The 20,423-nt window shown below is 42.8% G+C and overlaps 3 protein-coding genes across 7 annotated transcripts in view; 2 read left to right on the forward strand and 1 right to left on the reverse strand.

The window, feature by feature from the left end:
- The window catches only part of ICE1 (interactor of little elongation complex ELL subunit 1), a 524,149-nt gene that overhangs the window by 412,176 nt on the left and 91,550 nt on the right, over window positions 1–20,423 (forward strand). The gene's annotated exons all lie outside the window — the stretch shown is intronic.
- AHCY (adenosylhomocysteinase) overlaps window positions 1–20,423 on the forward strand; it is a gene marked incomplete at its 3' end in the record, with an annotated part of 390,713 nt that overhangs the window by 190,146 nt on the left and 180,144 nt on the right.
- LOC144894343 (uncharacterized) lies at window positions 4,482–20,135 on the reverse strand. Of its 4 annotated transcripts, none has more exons than XM_078787033.1 (6): window positions 20,031–20,135; window positions 17,094–17,214; window positions 16,075–16,127; window positions 10,697–10,853; window positions 10,396–10,474; window positions 4,482–5,097 (listed from the first exon to the last, which is right to left on the reverse strand). In XM_078787033.1, the coding sequence occupies exons 3-6, from the start codon at window positions 16,092–16,094 to the stop codon at window positions 4,955–4,957; spliced, it is 399 nt and encodes a 132-aa protein (XP_078643159.1). In that variant the 5' UTR covers window positions 16,095–16,127; window positions 17,094–17,214; window positions 20,031–20,135; the 3' UTR covers window positions 4,482–4,954. The 4 variants fall into 4 exon arrangements, with proteins under 4 accessions (XP_078643159.1, XP_078643156.1, XP_078643155.1 ...); XM_078787030.1 differs by having other exon boundaries at window positions 10,396–10,522; window positions 20,031–20,130; XM_078787029.1 differs by lacking the exon at window positions 20,031–20,135 and adding an exon at window positions 19,304–19,492 and having other exon boundaries at window positions 10,396–10,522.

The following is a 20,423-nucleotide window of genomic DNA, read 5'->3' on the forward strand; positions in this document are numbered from 1 at the left end:
TCGTTACGATCGGTGCAGCCGTTTTTGCGGTACCTGGGAACGGACGGACGGACAGACAGACAGACGGACGTACATTTGGTGAATTATAGTAATATGAGGAACAAAACAAAAAAGGTAAAGCTATCGGTAATCAACTCCATAAACCTAAAAATTTCTGAGCTATGTGTTTCGATGGATGTTGTATGCAGTGTATTCTGTAAGAAAATAAAATAAACAATAGTCTTCAAACAAATCCTCACCAGTGAGGAACAAACGGGCTTGTCTGCTTTTGATGCATTGTGCATTTCAATGACAAAGTGGACAAAATAAAGGCTGAAAAGTCATGTCTTCTAAATATCATCTGAGGTCATGTCATGTCTTCTTCATGTCTTAGAAGTCATGTCTTCTAAATATCAGTCATGTCTAAATATCATCTTATGTGCAAAAAGAAAAGAAAAAAGGACGAATCATTGTCTGCCAGGGACCTCAGATGGACATCAACAACCCTTTCACAACCACCTTGGCATTCCTGGCAAGCATATGATAGCCCCTGATCCAATGCAGGGCTCAATGATGTCACATAAACGGTAAACAATTCCTTTGTATCAGGGACGACATCACCACGGGGCAATGATGTTGGAGAAAATGTTCAAAAAATAAAAGCTGGTTGTGGTTAGTAAGATCCATATTCAAAACCGAAGGCACCATACCAACTAGTATAGCTGCCTAGTGGGCCAGGCTCAGGTCAACGGGCTTTGACCACCAACTGGTCTTCATTCTTCAAAGGAGAATCTTCTACCTCTGAGCTATCCAAACAATCCTAGATCATAAAAGAAAACAAAGCAATGCGCAAATCCCAATACGGCATATCATCATTCTAAGGAAGCAGATTAAATTATCCAAGTATTTAAATCATGTTCTTATTACTATTTGGCATTATTATAAATGCAAAACAATTGAAGACAAAATTAATCGGTAGTTAATTGTGATAAAACAACATTTCCTTATTTATGGAGAAAGACAATTCTATGGTGATCGTCCACTGAAAGTTTAGTCATTTTGTTTTAAGCTAACAGTTAATCCTGATAGATCTGTATTCTGTAATATGAGGAGTGGGCTTTGGCTTTATGGATGTGTAGACAGCAGCACCTGATGTTGATGATGAGGAACACCTCACAATGAGTCATCAATTAGATTTGATTGGTAAATTTGATGGATTAGCTACAACAACTCTTCGTATTACCCACTCATGAATAGTTTACTTTGAGTTGTTGTGATCACAAGTTTTTGAAGATTCTGATCAATGTGAATAGAAATTACTAAATGACAAGCTTGGTTTCTTCTCACTCAAAGGAAGCTGCATGAAATCAGTCTTGGGTAAACCACAAAGTTGGCCTCCAAGGCCAGCCACCGACTGAGCATCCTCTGCCATATACAAAGTCCTTCCTTGGCACACCTGAACTCCTATCCACCTATAAGGACCTCATCCACAGCTGGCTCTCCATTTTGGGCTGGATCCCCTGCCTTACACATTGCTCAGCTTGACGTCGTGGAAACCAAGGCCTTCAAGATTATTGGAATCTCTCGCGATGAAGCTGAGTCTATTGGCCTATCACTTCGGCATTTCAAACAGGTCGGTGGTCTCTCTATCTTTTACCTCCTCCTTTCTGGTCTTGCACCCGCTGCTCTTTCCATCCTGTCCTCTCCCCTCCACCCCTGCTTCGGGTTCCTTCTGATGACTCCAATGCATTATGAGGTTTTCCGTTTCATTTATTGTGTCCTGATCCATTCAGTGTACTCGTACTAGGTCTTCCATCATTCTCAACTATGGATACAAAAAAAACCATTCTCTTCACCAATGGTGCCTTCACCATTGGGAGATAGTGCCAAAAACACATATAGCAGGATATCTCAAAAGGTTATGGACGGATTTGGACGAAACTTGGTGGAGAGGTTGTGTATGTGACACTGACGAATCGATTCGATTTTGGTGAAGATCTGAATATGGATTCGGATATGAGGATTATTAAATTTTTAAGTGATTCTTCACCATTGGGAGATAGGGCCAAACACGAGTGCGAGGCCACCAAGTGGGTTAAAACCCTGCCAAATAAGATCTGTCTGACTGCTTTAACAAATGAGCGTGCTCCACAACAGTCATCAATGGGCTCCGTGGGAACTTTACAAAAGCATTACAACCACATGCGTGCCTGGTTCATCTTCGGGTGGTGCGCACCTGCTGCTATCTCTGGTTGGCAGTCTTCAGTTGGTGTGGGTTGGCGCAAGGTCTTCGGTTGGAGTTCCAAGGGGTCTTCGGGAGAAATTGCGATTCCTGAAGGAAGGTGCATGAGGTGCTGTGAGACCGAGACCCACACCGAACTGCTGTGCACTTAAACGAGTGCCTGGATGGAGTGGAGAGTGAGCACATGGCATACCCACACCATGTGCATGAGCACAGCAGTGTCGTGCAGAACAGGTTTATTTTCTCGTCAATCCCCTCTGAAGTCTTGCATTCCTCCAAATGAGCGAGTTAAGGTGTAAATGTTGAGGCCGTCATGGTTTTGGGGCATATTGTTATAGTTTATTTATTTGATTGTGATCACCGCACAATCAAATAAATAAACGGCCGTGTTCTTTCCATCCTCCCCCCCCCCCCTTTTTTTCTCTGTAATAAATCCCCGTTTTTATGAAAATATGTGTGGTCACCGGGAGCGGGATCCATAGTGCTTATGAGATTGACTTATTAACCTGTGAACCGAGCACATTGGGTCTGCGTTTGCACGCTTCAAATGCGGATCGTGGACAGGCTTTGCTCAGCCATGTTGTCGGCAATTCCACCGAGGTTTGGTCAATGTGTTCAGAGACGCCGATTCACACCAAATTAACCCTGCAGATGGACAGATCTTCTTGTCCCTTACCACAGGGTGGTGTGTCAGACGTTGAAGACTATATATACAGGTAGTGGACAAAAAAAAAAGGAAACACCAATGCAAAGGTACTTAATAGGGTGTTGGGCAACCACGTTGTGTGCGTAAATACATAAGTACGTGAGTATGTAGTACGTGTCTGTATTTTTAACATCCATTTTCTTGGCCAGCGTTGGTCCGATTGACACGAAATTTTGCACCATGGGAGCGCCTCCTCCTCTAGAATTTTATCGTGATAATTATGACGTCATAGATCACGTAGAACAGACGCCATCTTGGAAAAACTTTGCACCACATCTCCGAAACCGCTCAATGGAAAAAACTGAAACATGTCTCATTGTCAAGGACTCCCCATGGGGAACAAGATATCTTAATGATGATGTCATCGGTGCCTTCATTATGACGTCATAATTTGACAAGTACAACGCTTGATCTGATCAGTATGAACCTTTTTTTCTTCTGCAACTGTTGGTCTGATGGACACAAGGAGCACCTACTCCTGTAGAATTTTAAAAATTATAATTATGGCATTATAGGTCACATGGTATAGGCGCCATCTTGGAAAAACCGAAAAACATTTCACTTCTATATCTCCAAAACCGCTCCATGGAAAAAATTGAAACGTGGCTCATTTTAATGAACTCCGCATGGGGAATACGTGTTAACAATGTCGTCATAATTCGACAAGTATAACAGTTAGTCCGATATAGTTTGAAATTTCTTGAGTATGATCTACACAATAATTTTGGAGATGTAAATTTATGACGTCTCCAGTCATGTGGTCTGGCAGCCATAATGGATCAAAGAAAGAAAGAAAAAAGCATTAAAAATATAAGAGTTGGCTTGCACCAAGTTGACTGTGCAAGGTCCGTATTTTATGAATACCATCTAGTTATATTCAAGTCATCCCCACCCGTATCCCCTCTCCTCCCTCCACCACCCCAGACCACCTATCCACCTTCAATCACATTCTAACATTGAAATGTTAGAACTCACATTCTAACATTGAAATTGGATTTCCTAGATTTGATTTTATTGGATTGCATTATAAACTATTATATTACCCTAAGTGCGTATTCCCACCACACCCTTCTTTACACAGGCACCCCTCCGCCCGCAGCGTTTTCTGTCAGACTATTTGATTTTACATGTCAATGGTTCGGTTGAAAGCCACGGGTTTGATTGGGTGTCCGGCTTGCCCCTCCTTAAACCTTCGGGCTGAGAGTGGGAGTTTAGAATAAGTTTCTTCACTCTTGAGAAATGTCAGCAGAGGTTATTTATATATATATATATATATATATATATATATATATATATATATATATATATATATATATATATATATATATATATATATATATACATACATACATATACATACATACATATACATACATACACACACATACATACATACATACACACATGCATACATGTATTTTAGTTTTTACTTAAAATAATATTTTTGCTGCCCAAATTAGAATGCTTATTCGCCATGAACATGCACAGTATACATTGAAGAATTTACAAGTACTGATTGCATCAGTAGTTGGCCCACACTACCTGTAAACAGGATTTGCTCTCAAAAACATTTATTTACTCATTTATTCACATATTGTTTAAATTTTCTTCCTCTTTCCAATTCCTTCTTGGTAACCTGAGGTCATCTGAGAGGTTAACTTGCATTCATTACCTAATGCAATTTGGTTTAGTTCCTAGAAACTCTCAATTAAATGTTCATATATATGCTTTAATAACAGGGGGAGATTGCAAAAGACAGCAGTGGCATGGGTAGCACCTTATTACTAGTGGATGAAGACATAGGGCATGGCATGTGTCTGATATAGCATCAGTACAGGAAGCTGAAGATGTGGTAATATCACTGTAGTAACAGTTAGTGAAGGTGTAGACAAACAACATCAGTGGTGGAAAACGGGTTACAGTTATATCAAACGTGCAAGAGATCATGGCCACAATGGTGTTTGCCGTACTAATGCATTTGGCTACATTTGTTTTTCTGATGCCAGTGGATGTGGGCACAACCATTTCTATGGTGCATTGGGTGTCACCATGGCATCAGTAGGAAGCACAACCGGCGTCCCCGTGGGCATAACTTCTGCAGGCGTGTAAGGCGGCGGTGCATCATCATGAGAATCAGAAATCTCCTGGTAGGCAGGTGGCTTCATGTCATCTGAGAAAAGATGTGCAGCACAAACCTTGTTGGCATAATCTGAATGACAACAGCAAAAATCTTGATCCCATAGTTTTTCACCGTTAAAATAAAATTGAAATTTCTAAACTGAGAATTGTTACAATTGTGAGTGTGGAAAGATCGCGAGTGTTCGGGGAAGTTCTAGCTACTTCTGGATATGGAGCCATGTTGTGGTAACGAGCGGTTTTTGGCTCCTATAAGATATAGATAGTACCATCTCATATTTATGAATGGTTTCCTTCAGGAAGGAGCTTTCAGGAATTCTCGTATGTGGTCTATATAAGTGGCAAAGTGAATGCAGAGAAGAGCCAGTCATTATTTGCTTTGCTGTGTACAGTGCCATGCCTTTGTGTTCGTTTTTGTGTTTTTATTCATAATAAAGTCAAGTTTGGACAACATCCAATTGCTGGTTGTACATCCATTGAGCAAAGATGCCTGGGTTTTCTGACACCTCTAATTGAAAAAATTGTGATAAAAATTGAGGGTGCATTAGCACAATATGCAAGAAGACAAAGCACTAAATTTACATCACTTGGGTACACCCCACGAGAGTAGTAAAAAGACACGACCACCTAAACTCCTAAAGGATGATTAAAAAATAACGATTATTCATAATGGATGTTTCTCTTGAAAGTGGTAGTGCTTGTGTCCAAGATTATAATTGGTGTTTTAAATGTTGTACAAAACATACAAGAAAACATAAGAAACTCGTGAGATCATAGAACACCTTAGCCCACGCAATGTTTAGGTATATAATTAAATTGAAATAAAATAGAGATTTAAACGGTCGTATACTACTGTGTTCAAAAAGTATCTGACCTTTATTTTTCGTGCGTAAAAAAAAGAAGCTAGGGAGGCGTTGATTGGTGCACATATGTAGGCGATCCTAATGCACACGCGTGAATTTTTTCCCACCTGCAGAAGCTGTCATTCGACGGCAGACCGCCGATGAGTGAGGACATGTAAGTGAGTGCCGTCGGATTTTCGTTTTTGACAAAATGACGGAAAAACTTGAACAACGCTACTGCATCAAATTTTGTGTAAAGCTTGGCGATTCCCAAGTGGAAACGATCCGCAAGATTCAACACCGTTCATTCCATTATGAAGGAGGATTTGGGCTTCAGGAGAATCTCAGCGAAGTTCGTACCAAAGCTGCTAACGATTGAGCAGAAGCAACTCCGTTTGGAGATCGCACAGGACATGCTGGAGACTGTGAACAGCGATCCCAGCTTCCTCAACACAGTGATCACTGGCGATGAGTCCTGGGTTTATGGGTACGACCCAGAAACCAAGTTGCAGTCATCACAATGGAAGCTTCCAACATCCCCGAGGCCAAAAAACACAAAATTTGATGCAGTAGCATTGTTCAAGTTTTTCCGTCATTTTGTCAAAAACGAAAATCCGACGGCGCTCACTTACATGTCCTCACTCCTCGACGGTCTGCAGTCGAATGACAGCTTCTGCAGGTGGGAAAAAATTCACGCGTGTGCATTAGGATCGCCTACATACGTGCACCAATCAACGCCTCCCTAGCTTCTTTTTTTTTACGCACGAAAAATAAAGGTCGGATACTTTTTGAACACACTACGTAAAATATTGTTGCGGTTTTTAGAATCCTCCACTTTGTAAATATCTGTAATATTCCCTTATAAATAATCCCCTGTAAATATTCCCATTTTTGGTGTAAAAGGTCAAAGGTCGCACCCTAGTTAGGCCACGAGCAACACGTAGCACACCATAGGCTTCTCCTTTAGTTATTTCATGAGTATGTGTATCAGGTAAGGATCTGTTCCCAATAGTTGAATCTGCGTTGTATTAATTAAATAAGAGTAGGCCCCCTTGTCAATTCATATTGCGGCGTAGCCTTCCTCCAAATTGTGTTCCTGGGCTTACCAGTAGCGTTCGCTGCCTGGCTCAGCCGCCATTGAACACGAGGTCATAGTTAGGCAGTTAAGAGGAAGCATCGTTCATTTTTTCAGGAAAGCACCAAATTTGGCACAGATGTAGTATGGACCTATACAATTGTTTTCCTGAGGGGCGCCCAAAAATTCAGAAATTTTGAAATTAAAATTAAATCCTGAGGGGCGCCGTGAAAAAGGGGAGAAAACGGGTCTACATTCGAACTGTAGATTCTGATATTGTGGTCTTGGCAATAGCACACTACTTTACCTACCAATCACACGGTGTGGAGGAACTCTGGATTGCCATTGGCACTGGTAAAAGCTACCGCTACCTTGCCATCCATAAAATTGCCACCGGCCTTGGCCGCAGGAAGTCCGAGTCTTTGCCATTATTTCATGCCTTCACTGGCTGCGACACAGTGTTATTTTTTGCCCAAATTGGGAAAAAGACAGCTTGGGAGGCTTGGGAGGCATACCCCAGCATCACGCAGACCTTTCATGCTCTCGCTTATAGGCCATCTGTGGACGCTATTACTATGGAACTACAGAGCATAGAAAGATATGTTGCCATCCTCGATGACCGGACTACCGAGATAAAGACAGTGAATGACATGCGCCGACACTTGATCACGAAGAAGGCAAGAAAAATTGATCACATTCCCCCAACAGCAGACGCCTTCGAACAACACCTAAAACGTGCATATTTTCAGGCTGGACACGTATGGAGTCAGGCACTTGTGCCCTACCCAGAACTTCCATCACCAGCTGATTGGGGCTGGATGAAAACAGGGACTTCTTGGACACCAATTTGGACCACAATACCACTGATACAGGAGGCATGTTCAGAGCTTACAAGCTGCCATTGTAAGTCGGCCTGTAAAGGCAACTGTAAATGCTCCAGGGCAAATCTGCCCTGCACATCACTGTGTGACTGCGATGGACAGTGCTTGTAGTACTACGCGTCTGTGCGAGAGCCTCCACCTTTCAAGTGCCCACAATATTTTAAGTTAAAACTGCAACTGTGTGTAACTTTGATTAATTAATACCATTTCATTGTTATCAGAGACCAATAAAACAATGTGTATCACTTGGAATTGAAATTTTACCTAAAATACAATGAGAGATTCAAGGAAAATGGGAAAAAATGGCGGTCATGTTGAAATTCAATCTGGCGGCCACCAGGGGTTCTGAATTTTTGGGCGCCCCTCAGGAAAACAATTGTATAGGTCCATACTACATCTGTGCCAAATTTGGTGCTTTCCTGAAAAAATGAACGATATGCCCTATTTTTCGGTCTTAACTGCCTAAGTATCAGGCTTGGAGAAGAAGGGGGTGGGGCGGCAAGAACGAGGTGTGGCCACGTCAACTCACCACCAGGGCGTGGCCGGTAAGCCCCCACCAGCCAACCAGGGCTGAGTTGAGCTCGTTAATAGGCGTGGATCAATGAAGCGTGGCTTGATTTCTAAGCTGGTTATAAAAGCGCAAGCGCCAAGCCCTCTCAGAGAGATGCGCGAGGGGAGGCCATTGATGACGGACTGCGCCGGGGGGTGCTGATTGTGAACGAACTGCGCGGGGAGCGCTCGATTGATTGTCACGTTGTTGGAGCGACCTGTGTGAGGGTACCCTCTGAGACGAACGTTGGGAGAGAGAGAGTTGGCACAAAGATTATGTACGCGGCATCCCAGTCCCCCGCATAATTATAACGTCCGGTCGCGCGCCAACGACACGCAAAGCTGCCTGCCATTCTTCGCGGTGGACCCGGAGCCTGGAACCATCTGCTTGGACCCTTCTCTTCCTTCCCACCACCACCACCCCATTCGTGTAAGTGTGTTTGTATTGTCCTGGGCATGTGATAATATAAGACTGTATAAGGTTGCCCTATGTCCTTTTATTTCCTTCTTTTGTATATTCTTGCCTTTCGTTTCCTCTTTTAGTGTAGTCAATAAATCATATTTGTTCTTAATTACCTTTTGGTTTCCTCTCGTCCGATCGTCTTTGTCTTTTCCCCATTGAGTATCGGTGGCATGATATAGGAACCGCTCAGAATCGGGTTAGTCTTTCTGCTAACGGCTTGAGCTTCAGATTGCTAAACCGCTCGGCAAAATTCCATCTTGTCTGTGGCTCGGGCAGAAGTAGCGCCCTGCTTTGTGGCGAGGTTGGCGAAGGTATCTGGGAACCCATTGACCAGTCACCCTGGTCAATCTCAACCCCGCAAAGGAGCGCGATATCTTCTGACTCGGACGGCCAGCTTAATAGACGAGGGGATTAACCCCCCCCCACCCCCCTCGGTAAGGGGAGCGCGTAATCTGAGATCCGTAACAATATATATTTTCTGAAGTTTACAGCTGTAGATGCGAGTGCCTTATACACCACTTTATTTAACACGTTACATAAGTTATTTGCACGTGTTGTTTGTGTCCTTCATGACGTCCCTAAAAACAGGAAGTTTCCCATTTGAATGATTTTCAATTTTGTTTGACTGCCAGACAGAGTAAAAATAAATAAATAAATAAATAAATCGCACCCGTATCCGAAGGAAGCGATTCTGTTTGGTATTTTTAATATGAAATAGGAAAAGTCTATAAATGAATGAAACCCATAATAAATTACGCTTCAGAATTACCCTTTAGAACCCCCCAGAATTACCCTTTAGAACCCCCCAGAATTACCCTTTAGAACCCTTTATAATTACACATAGGGGGTTAGAAAGGTTCTTCTTCATTTTTGATAGATGGACGGATGGAAGGAAGGACATAGCCAAATATCAGCGCTTAAAAAATTCATTTCACTCATCTCTGCGCATTTACGGTCGGGACAAATTTGGAGCCAAGTACTGCTAAACTAGAGGCTCGTTCCGATTGGTGATCAAAATGTAACATTCAACTGAAATCAAGTTGTTTGGTCGATCATGAACTGATTCAGGAGTTACAATATATGAAATCAAGTCGATCATTAACTGACGTTTGCAGACAGAAGGACAGACAAAAAAAATGAATGAATGATCGTTTTAAGGCCATTTTCCCCGCTGGAGCGGGGGTTAGCCTTGCGGGTCCCATGACAATCATGGTTCCCTGTTTTGAGGCAATATTTTTATGGCCGGATGCCCTTCCTGACGCCAACCCTTGGTCGCCTCTTCGATGCGCAGGGATACGGTGTACCTATTCTAAACCGGGGTACACACAGAAGGACAGACAGAAGTAAACAAATTGCTTAACCCAGCTTGTTGCTTCATGCGCACTTGACACAACCTTTATAAATCTAAAGGAACCTATTGAGATAAATTGCATGTGTGTGAACAGTACAAATCATGGTTAGCACAAAGTGCAAATGACACAAACTGTCACTGGAAAATAATTAAGGACAACAAACACGTTACCTTGCATTGAACAAACAGCATCATATGGAGGGGGAGCTTGATGTGAGAACGAAGGGGTTCGGCTTGGGCTGCCTGGAGTCTGCTCGAATATGTGGACACCATTTCCATACAAGACCAAAAGAGCACCCTTTAAGAACCAGAAATTGATTGTAAGAATGATGTTTAATTTACGTTAGGTGGGTTGGGAGGAGAGAGACAAAATAAGAGATAAGATCACTTAGCATGCACAGCTTTCATTTATAGTCAGACAATTAACACATACCCCACCCAATGTATATACCATTGGCTCTGCATGACTCACCAAGTGTGGAGAGGGAACAATAGATGCTTCTGAGGAAGGTTGCTGAATGCTACGTTCCACAGCGGCTTCCTGCAAGAAGGCCGCCAAGTGTCGACGACGTGCCCGGTACCAGCAGATGTAGAAAGAAACCTTCACTATGATGAATACTATAATTATTCTGTGGTCAGGAAATAGTGGGCAAAACAAGCAGAATACCACCTGATGTAAACTCCACTCTGCATCCTGACAGGATAAATCGTTTAAGAATAAAAACAATATTAAGATCCTTCATTCAACTCATTCATGCAGATCAGCCTACATTCAGTCGATCGCAGGACAAAGGTCGAAGAGAACTCACGTTGGGGGTACTGGTATACAGCTGGAACGCTTGCCAAGTGTGGGGTGGCCAGAGAGTTGTGGCAGGAATTTGTAATTTGTTAACGGTGCCGGCGATAACTCGCCTACTCTTCCACAAAGGCACTGTTGCGTATTTAACATTCACCAACAATTGCTAGCAGACAGAACACTCAGATGAATGTAAGACGAGGGATGGCACACTTTGTGTTGCAAGACCATGCTTGTGAAGCACAGATCTCACAGTTTATGGTCAGTTCAGGAATTAAACTCAGGGTAGCCAGCTTAAAGGTAAAGTAGACTAGTACACTACTCTTTGGCACCATTCAGTCAGACATCAAGACAATAAAACACTGAAATGCACACAGACATGAACACAAATAACACAAAACAAGTATAAAAACATGTAAACATTGAAGTGCACTGAAAAGGTGGAATAAAAAGAACAAAACTAGATTAAAAATTTGAAATTATAATATAAACCAATGATGGGGGATGATCTGAGATGGTGATGAACAGCTATCTTGAAGATCTGGAGGGAAGAATGAGATTGAAGACGATGTGTAAGTTGGTTCCACATGTGGGAAAAAGAGGAACGTGAGTGAGTGGTGATTCTGGATTTAGGTAGTTTCACCAGAAGGGGCTTGATGGAGGACCATATGAGCCCTGAAGAAACATGTGGGGGGAGGGCGGGGGAGGGGCAAAGCACAGAAAGAGCAGAGGGTGCAAGACCAGAGAGGGGGCAGTTGAGGACAAAGAGACCACCAATCTGTCTGTAATGGTGAAGTGATAGGCCCATAGACTCAGCTTCATTGTGAGAGAGTCCAATAATCTTTAAGGCCTTGGGTTCCATGGTGTCAAGCTAAACACGATGTGAGGCAGGGGAGCCAGCCCAGAGGGGAGAGCAATACTCCATCAAGCTGTGGAAGAAGGCCTCGCAGGTGGATAGGAGTTCAGGTGTGCCAAGGAAGGACTTTGTATGACGGAAGATGCCCAGTTGGCTGCTGACTTTGGAGACCAACTTTAAAATGTGGTTTTCCCAAGAAAGATCATGGCTGATGGTAAGACACAGGAATTTGAATGTCTGAAATTCCTCAAGAGGATTGTTAAGAAGATAGATAGGAGGGTTTGGCAGATGGACATTTCGGAAAGAGATAGTGAGGGTGTGAGATTTGTCTGGATTGAAAGACATATTCCAAGTGTTAGATCAGGTAGTGATTATTTTCCAAGGTCTCAAGAGAGGGACGAGGCTGCCTGCGTGAAGGATGAGGGATATCATGGCAGAGGGTGGAATCTTAGCAAATAGATAAAGAGGATTTTCCAGAGGGTCAGATAGATCATTGCAAAAAGATCAGGAATAGGACTGGGACCAGAACACTGCCTTGGGGCACTCCAGCTTTGACAGGAAAAGGATACAAAAGGATTCCAGTGAGTGCCATGCATTGGCTATGAGAGTAGAGGAAGTCAGTAACCCACGTGTGGAGTTGGCCTTGGTTGCTATAGCAGAGAGTTTGGAGAGTAAGGCAGGATTCCAGACTGTATCAAAATCACAAGATACATTCATGTGAAAAAGTAAGTACACCCCATGTAAAGTTTTGACTTTTTCAACATATTTCAACATACAGCTATTTGATCTTCATTTCAACAATATTGATAGACAAAGGTGATATAATATAACAAATATCAAGAAACATTTACATTTTGTCGTCCATTGTATAATTTAAATAAACATAAATGCAAATTTCGCATGTGGAAAAAGTAAGTACACCCTTGGCTCTAATAGATGGTATTTCCCCCTTTGGCAGAAACAACCTCAAGTAGGCGTTTCTTATAACTGTCTACCAGTCTCTGACATCGACTGAGAGAATTTTTTGCCCACTCCTCCATGCAGAATTATTTCAGCTGTGCGATGCTTGAGGGGTTTCTTGCATGCACAGCTCGTTTCAAATCCCCCCACAACATCTCGATGGGATTTAGATCCGGGCTTTGACTTGGCCATTCCAGAACCCTCCATTTATTGCTTTTCAGCCATTCCTTGGTGGATTTACTGGTATGTTTCGGGTCATTGTCATGTTGAAAGGTCCACCTTCGGTTGAGCTTCAACTTCCGACAGATGGTCTCACATTATCCTCAAGCACCCTCTGGTACAATGAAGAATTCATAGTGGATTCTATGATGGTGAGCTGCCCAAGCCCTGATGCAGCAAAGCTGCCCCAAACCATAATATTTCCACCACCATGCTTTACAGTTGGTATCAGGTTATTGTGGTCAAATGCTGTCTTTCGGTTTTCGCCAAACATGTCTTCTGATACTGTAGCCAAATTGCTCTACCTTTGACTCATCTGCCCAGAGCACATTGTTCCAGAAGTGCTGGTCTTTGCCGAGGTGTTCATTGGCAAACTTTAGTCTTGCCCTGATGTTCTTTCTGGACAGCAAGGATTTCCTCCTGGCACACCTCCGATGTAGATCAAATTTGTGCAGCCTCTTTCTAATGGTAGACTCGTGCACTTTGGCATCAACAGTGGCAAGAGTTACCTGTAGGTCCCGTGATGACATTCTGGGGTTCTTGGAGACTTCTTTCAGCATCTTGCGGTCTGCTCTCGGGCTGAACTTGCTGGGGCGGCCTGTCCTGAACAAGTTGGCAGTTGTTTGGAATCTTCTCTACTTGTAGATGATCTTCCGGACAGTCGAATGATTGATTTCAAATTGTTTGGAGACCTTTTTAAATCCCTTCCCAGACTCGTAGGCATCTATAACCTTCTTTCTGAAGGCCTCAGAGAGCTCTTTTGATCTAGGCATGGTGACGCCGCACACTTCAACAACAAAGAGCAAACCAAACTAAATGTCTGAGGTTTAAATAAGACAGGTTCCTCCAAGATCTTCTCTAACGATGTTCTAATCATTTGCACCTGACCTGGTGCACCCGATTCTAATTTTAGGTATTTGAAGTAGTGATAAATGTAGGGGTGTACTTACTTTTTCCACATGCGAAATTTGCATTTATGTTTATTTAAATTATACAATGGACTACAAAATTTAAATGTTTCATGATATTTGTTATATTATATCACCTTTATCTATCAATATTGTTGAAATGAAGATCAAATAGCTGTATGTTGAAATATGTGGAAAAAGTCAAAACTTTACATGGGGTGTACTTACTTTTTCACGTGACTGTATGTCCAGAGAGACGGCCCTGAACTCATGTCTGACATTGAGGGTGTCCACAATTGTTGGGTGAGTAGAAGCAGCATGTCCAAGGTGGAGTGACCTGGTCTGAAACCAAACTGGTGCTGAAATGACGTTGGAGAAAAGGAAGGATTTAACATCAACTGCGATGATGGATTCCATGACATTGCTGATGATTGGAAGTAAGCTGATAGGTCTGTTATTGAGGAGGCCAGTTTTTGCAACTTTTTATGCAGTGCAGTGATGTTGGTGGATTTCCAAGCAGATGGAAGATGACATAGCGCAAATGACAGGGTGAAAAGGGCAGAGAGAGGATGTGCAAGAGCAGCGGAACAGGCTTTTAAGACATACTAGGGCATGCCCGTACTATATATATATCTAAAATTATATCCCCCCCCTCTATTTACATGAAATGGTTTGGTCCAAAGCGAACGGCTTGCGAGTACGGTGACAATCCCCCCCCTCTATTTACATGAAATGGTTTGGTCCAAAGCGAATGGCTTGCGAGTACGGTGACAATCCCCCCCCTCTATTTACATGAAATGGTTTGGTCCAAAGCGAACGGCTTGCGAGTACGGTGACAATCCCCCCCCTCTATTTACATGAAATGGTTTGGTCCAAAGCGAACGGCTTGCGGAGTTTGGTAAAGAAATCGCCATAGCTCGGTAACTACTTGTCCGATTAATATGAAACCTTGAAAAGGCACATCCTCAGGTCCCCAGCAATATACCTGGCAAGTTTCAAGTATATCGGACCCGTGGTTGTCGAGAAACAGCGGTCACAGACAAACATACAAACATACAAACATACAAACATACAAACATACACACAGAGATTACTGGAATTATAGATAGATGAGCTGATGCCGTCTGGCCTAGTAGAAGAGTCAGTCGAGGGCTGAAAGTAACTTTTTTACCTTCTCAGGTGCAAAAGACACAGAGTCTAGGAGCAGTTGTGAATGACAGAGAAGGATGGGTATTGAGAGTGAGGGGTTGGGGACACAAGATTTGGAAGCAAACACAGAATTGAGACATTCAGCCTTCCCACAAGTGGAGTCAGCTGTGGTGCCATTTGAAGAGAGGGAAGGGAGGGAAGGGATGGAAGGGGAGCAAGGGGCATACACCAGAGACAGACTCAACAAGGTGTCACCAGGTTTTAGAGGAGGGAGACAAGTTTGAAAGTTAATTCTTGAGGTTGGACAGATGTTTGCTGGCTCTCCTGAGAGTGGACGCACACTTCTTGTGGGATTTGTGGAAAACACTGCGATTGCCTTCAGTCAGATTAGCCTTCCAGGAAGAGAAGGCAAGTTGTTTCAGAACAACTGCATCACCACAGGATTCAGTGTACCATGGGTGGGAAAGAAGGTTAGGATAATTGAAGATGAGATGGGATGAATCTGTACATGAATTCCCAGGCGGAGTTAACATCAGGTGCTGTAGATATGTGAGATCAGTCCTGAAATGAGATGGCTGCTTGCAAGTTTCCTGTGCCCTCTCATAGTTGTCATTCTTTCCCACATCCATTTTCTCCAAGTATCCCTCTATTTTAGCTTCTTTATGACACTATATATGGCATACAAAAAAAACAGGAATCATCTGAGGTTTTCTATTGACTACCAGGAAATCTCACAACAATTTTATAGGCTTTTTTTCCTCAATCAAATGTGAATTTGAATGATGTATTCAGAAATCCATGTGCAGAATTTACTTGTTATATTGAAGTCCAATTATTCTAAAATTTACAGAATATTTAAACGGTGGTTTGAAATTGAATGCACAGGAAAAAGGAAGAAAACAAAATACATCAACAATGTTCATGCATTTGCAGACAATAATAAAACAATTAACAGCTCTTACATGTACCAATAGAGATCCATTCCACAGCAAAGGTCACTGCCTCATAGCAGCTCCTGCATACAAAAACACACAAACACACAAACGTACTTCTCTCAAAACAATATCACCACAAACATGTCAGGAGTGACAAGATATATCAGAGGCTGTGTGCTCATTTACACAGTTCGGCGCGCGAACATTCTCCTTCCATTTCCCCGTGTGAGTGATCGGGCCCGTGTCTGGGTAATAAGCTAAGACTGCTTAAGTTCTGCCCTGTGTCCCTTTTCCTTTCCTCCAAATCATTGTAAATAGTGTAAATAAATCTGTTATTTCTTCTGATTCGACCGTCTTGTGTTTTCCATCATTGACATCGCATGGTACGAATTAAATCGCTCTGATTGGGTTCTATAGAAAGGTAACAGCACGAGTCACTTGGTACGCCATCCGCTCGGGTGTACTCAATCACGCGTGGTTCGTGCGAGACTCGATCCCCGCTTCCGCTGCGGCGTGGGTACTCAAGGTATGTGCAAAATTGTCCCGAAACCCTTTCCCACGTCTGCCCGGAAGTGGCGACTCAGTCTCACGGTTTTGAAGACCCAGAGAGAAAAAGGGGCTTAATCTCCCCTTTGTAAGGGAACGGGCTTCAAAAAACCGCAACAATATATATATATATACACCCGAACATCACACCCGTATGTGCTCGTCGAACATCTCATTCCAAAATCATTGGCATTAATATGGAGGTGGTCCCCCCCTTTGCTGCCATAACAGCCTCCACTCTTCTGGGAAGGATTTACACTAGATGTTGGAACATTGCTGCAGTGATTTGTCGTGCTGGTACATTTCCAAAATTTTTGGGTACATTCTGGGTACATTTTCCAAAACCGCAACAATATACATACTTTTAACAACATTACACATATTATATACACACATATTGATATGTGTATTAGGTCAAACTGTTTTATATGACCCGAGCGGTTCCAAAAAAGGACTCCATTGTATACTCGTCTTTTCTGGGTGAGCATAATCTGCCATACCTGGATGATGGACACCTCCGCAAGCAAGCCCTTAAAAATTAAGGCAGGGTAGTTCCTTCAAATGCAAAGCTGCAGATCACTCTATTTGCGGCAGCAGCGAGCAGTGTGCCTCCTCATCAGCCTGCAATAAGCAAGAAAACATGTAGTTGTTAAAACAAGGAACTAGCGAGATGATTCCATCAAAAATACAATTTTTTTCAAAAGGAATACGAACTAGGAAGCATGAATGTCTCATGGGAAATCATACGGAATATAACGAACTAGGAAGCATGAATGTCTCATGGAAATGTTTTGTGAACTGATAATTTAACAAACTTCTGGGATAAATGCAATAAATGCGCGTGGTAGAAGCGACCATTTTTAGTGTCAAGGTAACTGATCATATTGTTAAGGCTTTGGAAGACCCCAGAGAGACACGTCCAACACATAAGGGTTCTCTCGTGTAGTTTTAGTGGTTTCAGAAGAAATTATTCACACCCCTTACCTTCTTCACATTTTGTTGTGCTGAAGGCTGAATTTAAAATGGATTATATTGAGATTTTTGTCACTGATCTACACATAATGCATCGTGTTGTCGAAGTGGTATTGTTTTTTTTTCGGATTTTCCACACAACAATTAAAAATGAAAAGCTGAAATGTCTTGAGTCAATAAGTTTCCAACCCCTTTGATATGACACTTCAAATTGAGCACAGGTGCATCTTTTCCTCTGATCATCTTTGAGATGTCTCTCCAACTTGATTGGAGTCACCTGTGGTAAATTCAATTGATTGGACATGATTTAGAAAGAAACACCTTTCGAAATAAGGTGTCACAGGTGACAGTGCATGTCATAGCAGAAACTCTACCACGAAGTCCAAGGAACTGTCCATAGAACTCCGAGATATAATTGTGAGGAGGCACAGATCTGAGGAAGGGTACAGAACAACTTCTAGAGTGTTGAAATTTCCCAAGAGCAGAGTGAGCTCCATCATGAGGAAATGGAAAGAATATGGAACTACAAAGACTACTCCTAGAGCTGGCCATCTGACTAAATGGGAAAGAAGGACCTTGGTCAGGGAGGTGACCAATAACCCAATGACCACTCTAGCAGAACTACAGAATTCCTTGGTTGAGATGGAAGAACTTGCCGGAAGGACAACAGTCTCTGCAGCACTTCACAAATCTAGGCTTTATGGGAGAGTGGCAAGATGGATGCCACTATTGAGAAAAAGGCACATGACAGCACACCTGGAGTTTGCAAAACGGCGCATGAAAGACTCTGAGAGCATGAGGCAAAATATTCTGTGGTCTGATGAGATGAAAATTGAACTCTTTGGCCTGAATGCAATGTGTTACCTGTGGCGAAAATAACGCACAGGTCATCATGTTCTTTGCAGCCTTGGCATCTAATTATTATAGACGGTATAACGAAACAACGCTAACCGGGATGACCTCAAGTGAGGACACCCTGGTACTTGCACAATGTCGTACACAAATCGCCTTTTTGTCATTTTCAAAACCTTTCCGTTTAGCAGTACTTGGACATGTTAAGTAAGGTGGTGTATAAGACTGCTTCAATAGCGCTAAACCTCTGGAATTTTTTTTAAAACGAACTTTAAAATCAGCAGTTTTCTGTTCATCTGTTCGTCTTTCTGCCCATTGGTTGGACAGTTAGCCTGACTCCAACCACAACGACCTCATTGGTAGGAAAGGTGACTCCACCCACCGGCATTTTGATTTTCATACAGTTCAGGCCGAACACATCATCGAACCCGTCATATTCACAATCGCCATGCCCTGCATTTGCTTTGCTAAAACATAAACTTCCCAGAGCATGCGAGTCAGCGCTTCGTTGCCTATACACTGCCCCAAAAAAGGGAGAGTTTTCCACAGAATTCTGTTCCATGGGTGCCTGCTAATTTTATTTAAATTGAAGTATATAGTTGAACATTGCACGGGGTAACGTGTTCTATGACCTCTCTACTTGGTAATGGAACAGCCCAGCATTCCATGTACAGTTCATGACCAATATCGGGATTTGTTTTATATATTCTCGTTTATTTATCAGATGTATCCCCACACAAGCCAACATTTGTGTTACGTCACGACATAACGGCCTTATTACAGAACTCGCAACACATCGGCCCACACTTCTAGTTCTACCACACACAATGGTAACTGAACAAGCACGGTGCTGTGAGAACCCCTCCCTGATGTGGAATCGATTTACCGTGTCCGTCACACGATTGTTTGGAATCTTTGTCAAGTCCTCAAATGAAAGGCCTCGAAACGCAACTGTTGGCCCAACAGCATCCTCCGGAGTTGACGTCTTACGTCATGGGAACCCGAGCCCGAGGGTTCTTCTTCTTCATCCCCCTCACAGTCCGGACGTGTATCGTCATCTGGACCGTCGCTCGTTGACGTCTGACGTCACGGGGTGCAATTTGTCGTTATTACTCTTCGCTATATTAGTATTAGCATCTCAGCGGCGAAACTCGTTGGAAAAGTTACTCCGGGTATTATACACTGAAAGAAAGGTCATTAATCGTTATTTGGGATGACGTCAGCTTAACTCATTTGCATACAGATCGTGGCGAGAACACGCCCATGTAATGACCATGTGATGTTTATATTTATGGCAGTCTGGGCCTGGGTTCGAAACTTCGAACCCCCTGTCGAGCCGTTAATTAACACCAGGTGGGTCGACTCAGCCTGTCATCCTTCCGAGTCGGAAAAATGAGCGCCAGATGACTGGGAAGAACGAGCCATTCATCCCGTATCCGCGTGACGACGGACAAGTCTGAGGAAAAATTGCCTCAACAGCTCCGTGCGTCTCAAGGCGCCAAAGGAGTGCTTCTTCTCACGTTTAGAGTACAGTTAACCAGATTCAGTGGCTGAAGTGTGATGCAACGTGATGACGGATAGTTCCGCGTAATGCAATGGAGGTTTAAACTTACATACTGGACACCAGACACCAATTTCACTCGAGTTGTCCAAGTCCTCACACAAGCTGATCACCCTTATCGGCGTAATGTTAATTAATTAATGAACCCGTCTGCGTTACGTGGAATTATCCCGGCGTCTGATTGGTCAATCGGAAATAGTGGGCGGGGCGGAGGGGTTGTCATATTAACCCATTAAATAAATGATACACACGATTGTCATCGAAATGCTCCACTAAAATTACAACTAACCACGTGTTCAACATTCGTACGTTAGACCGTTGCAAAATCCATCGTAAATGTTTATGTTGGAATTTGAATCTTATTTATTTATTATAATTTATTCATCGAATTCGCACCAATGAAGTAAAGCAGAAAACCTCGACTGAAAATGCAAATAAGCAGTTG

The sequence above is a fragment of the Myxine glutinosa genome, chromosome 11, assembly GCF_964187855.1.
Source record: "Myxine glutinosa chromosome 11, kmMyxGlut1.1, whole genome shotgun sequence".
Taxonomy (NCBI): Eukaryota; Metazoa; Chordata; class Myxini; order Myxiniformes; family Myxinidae; genus Myxine; species Myxine glutinosa.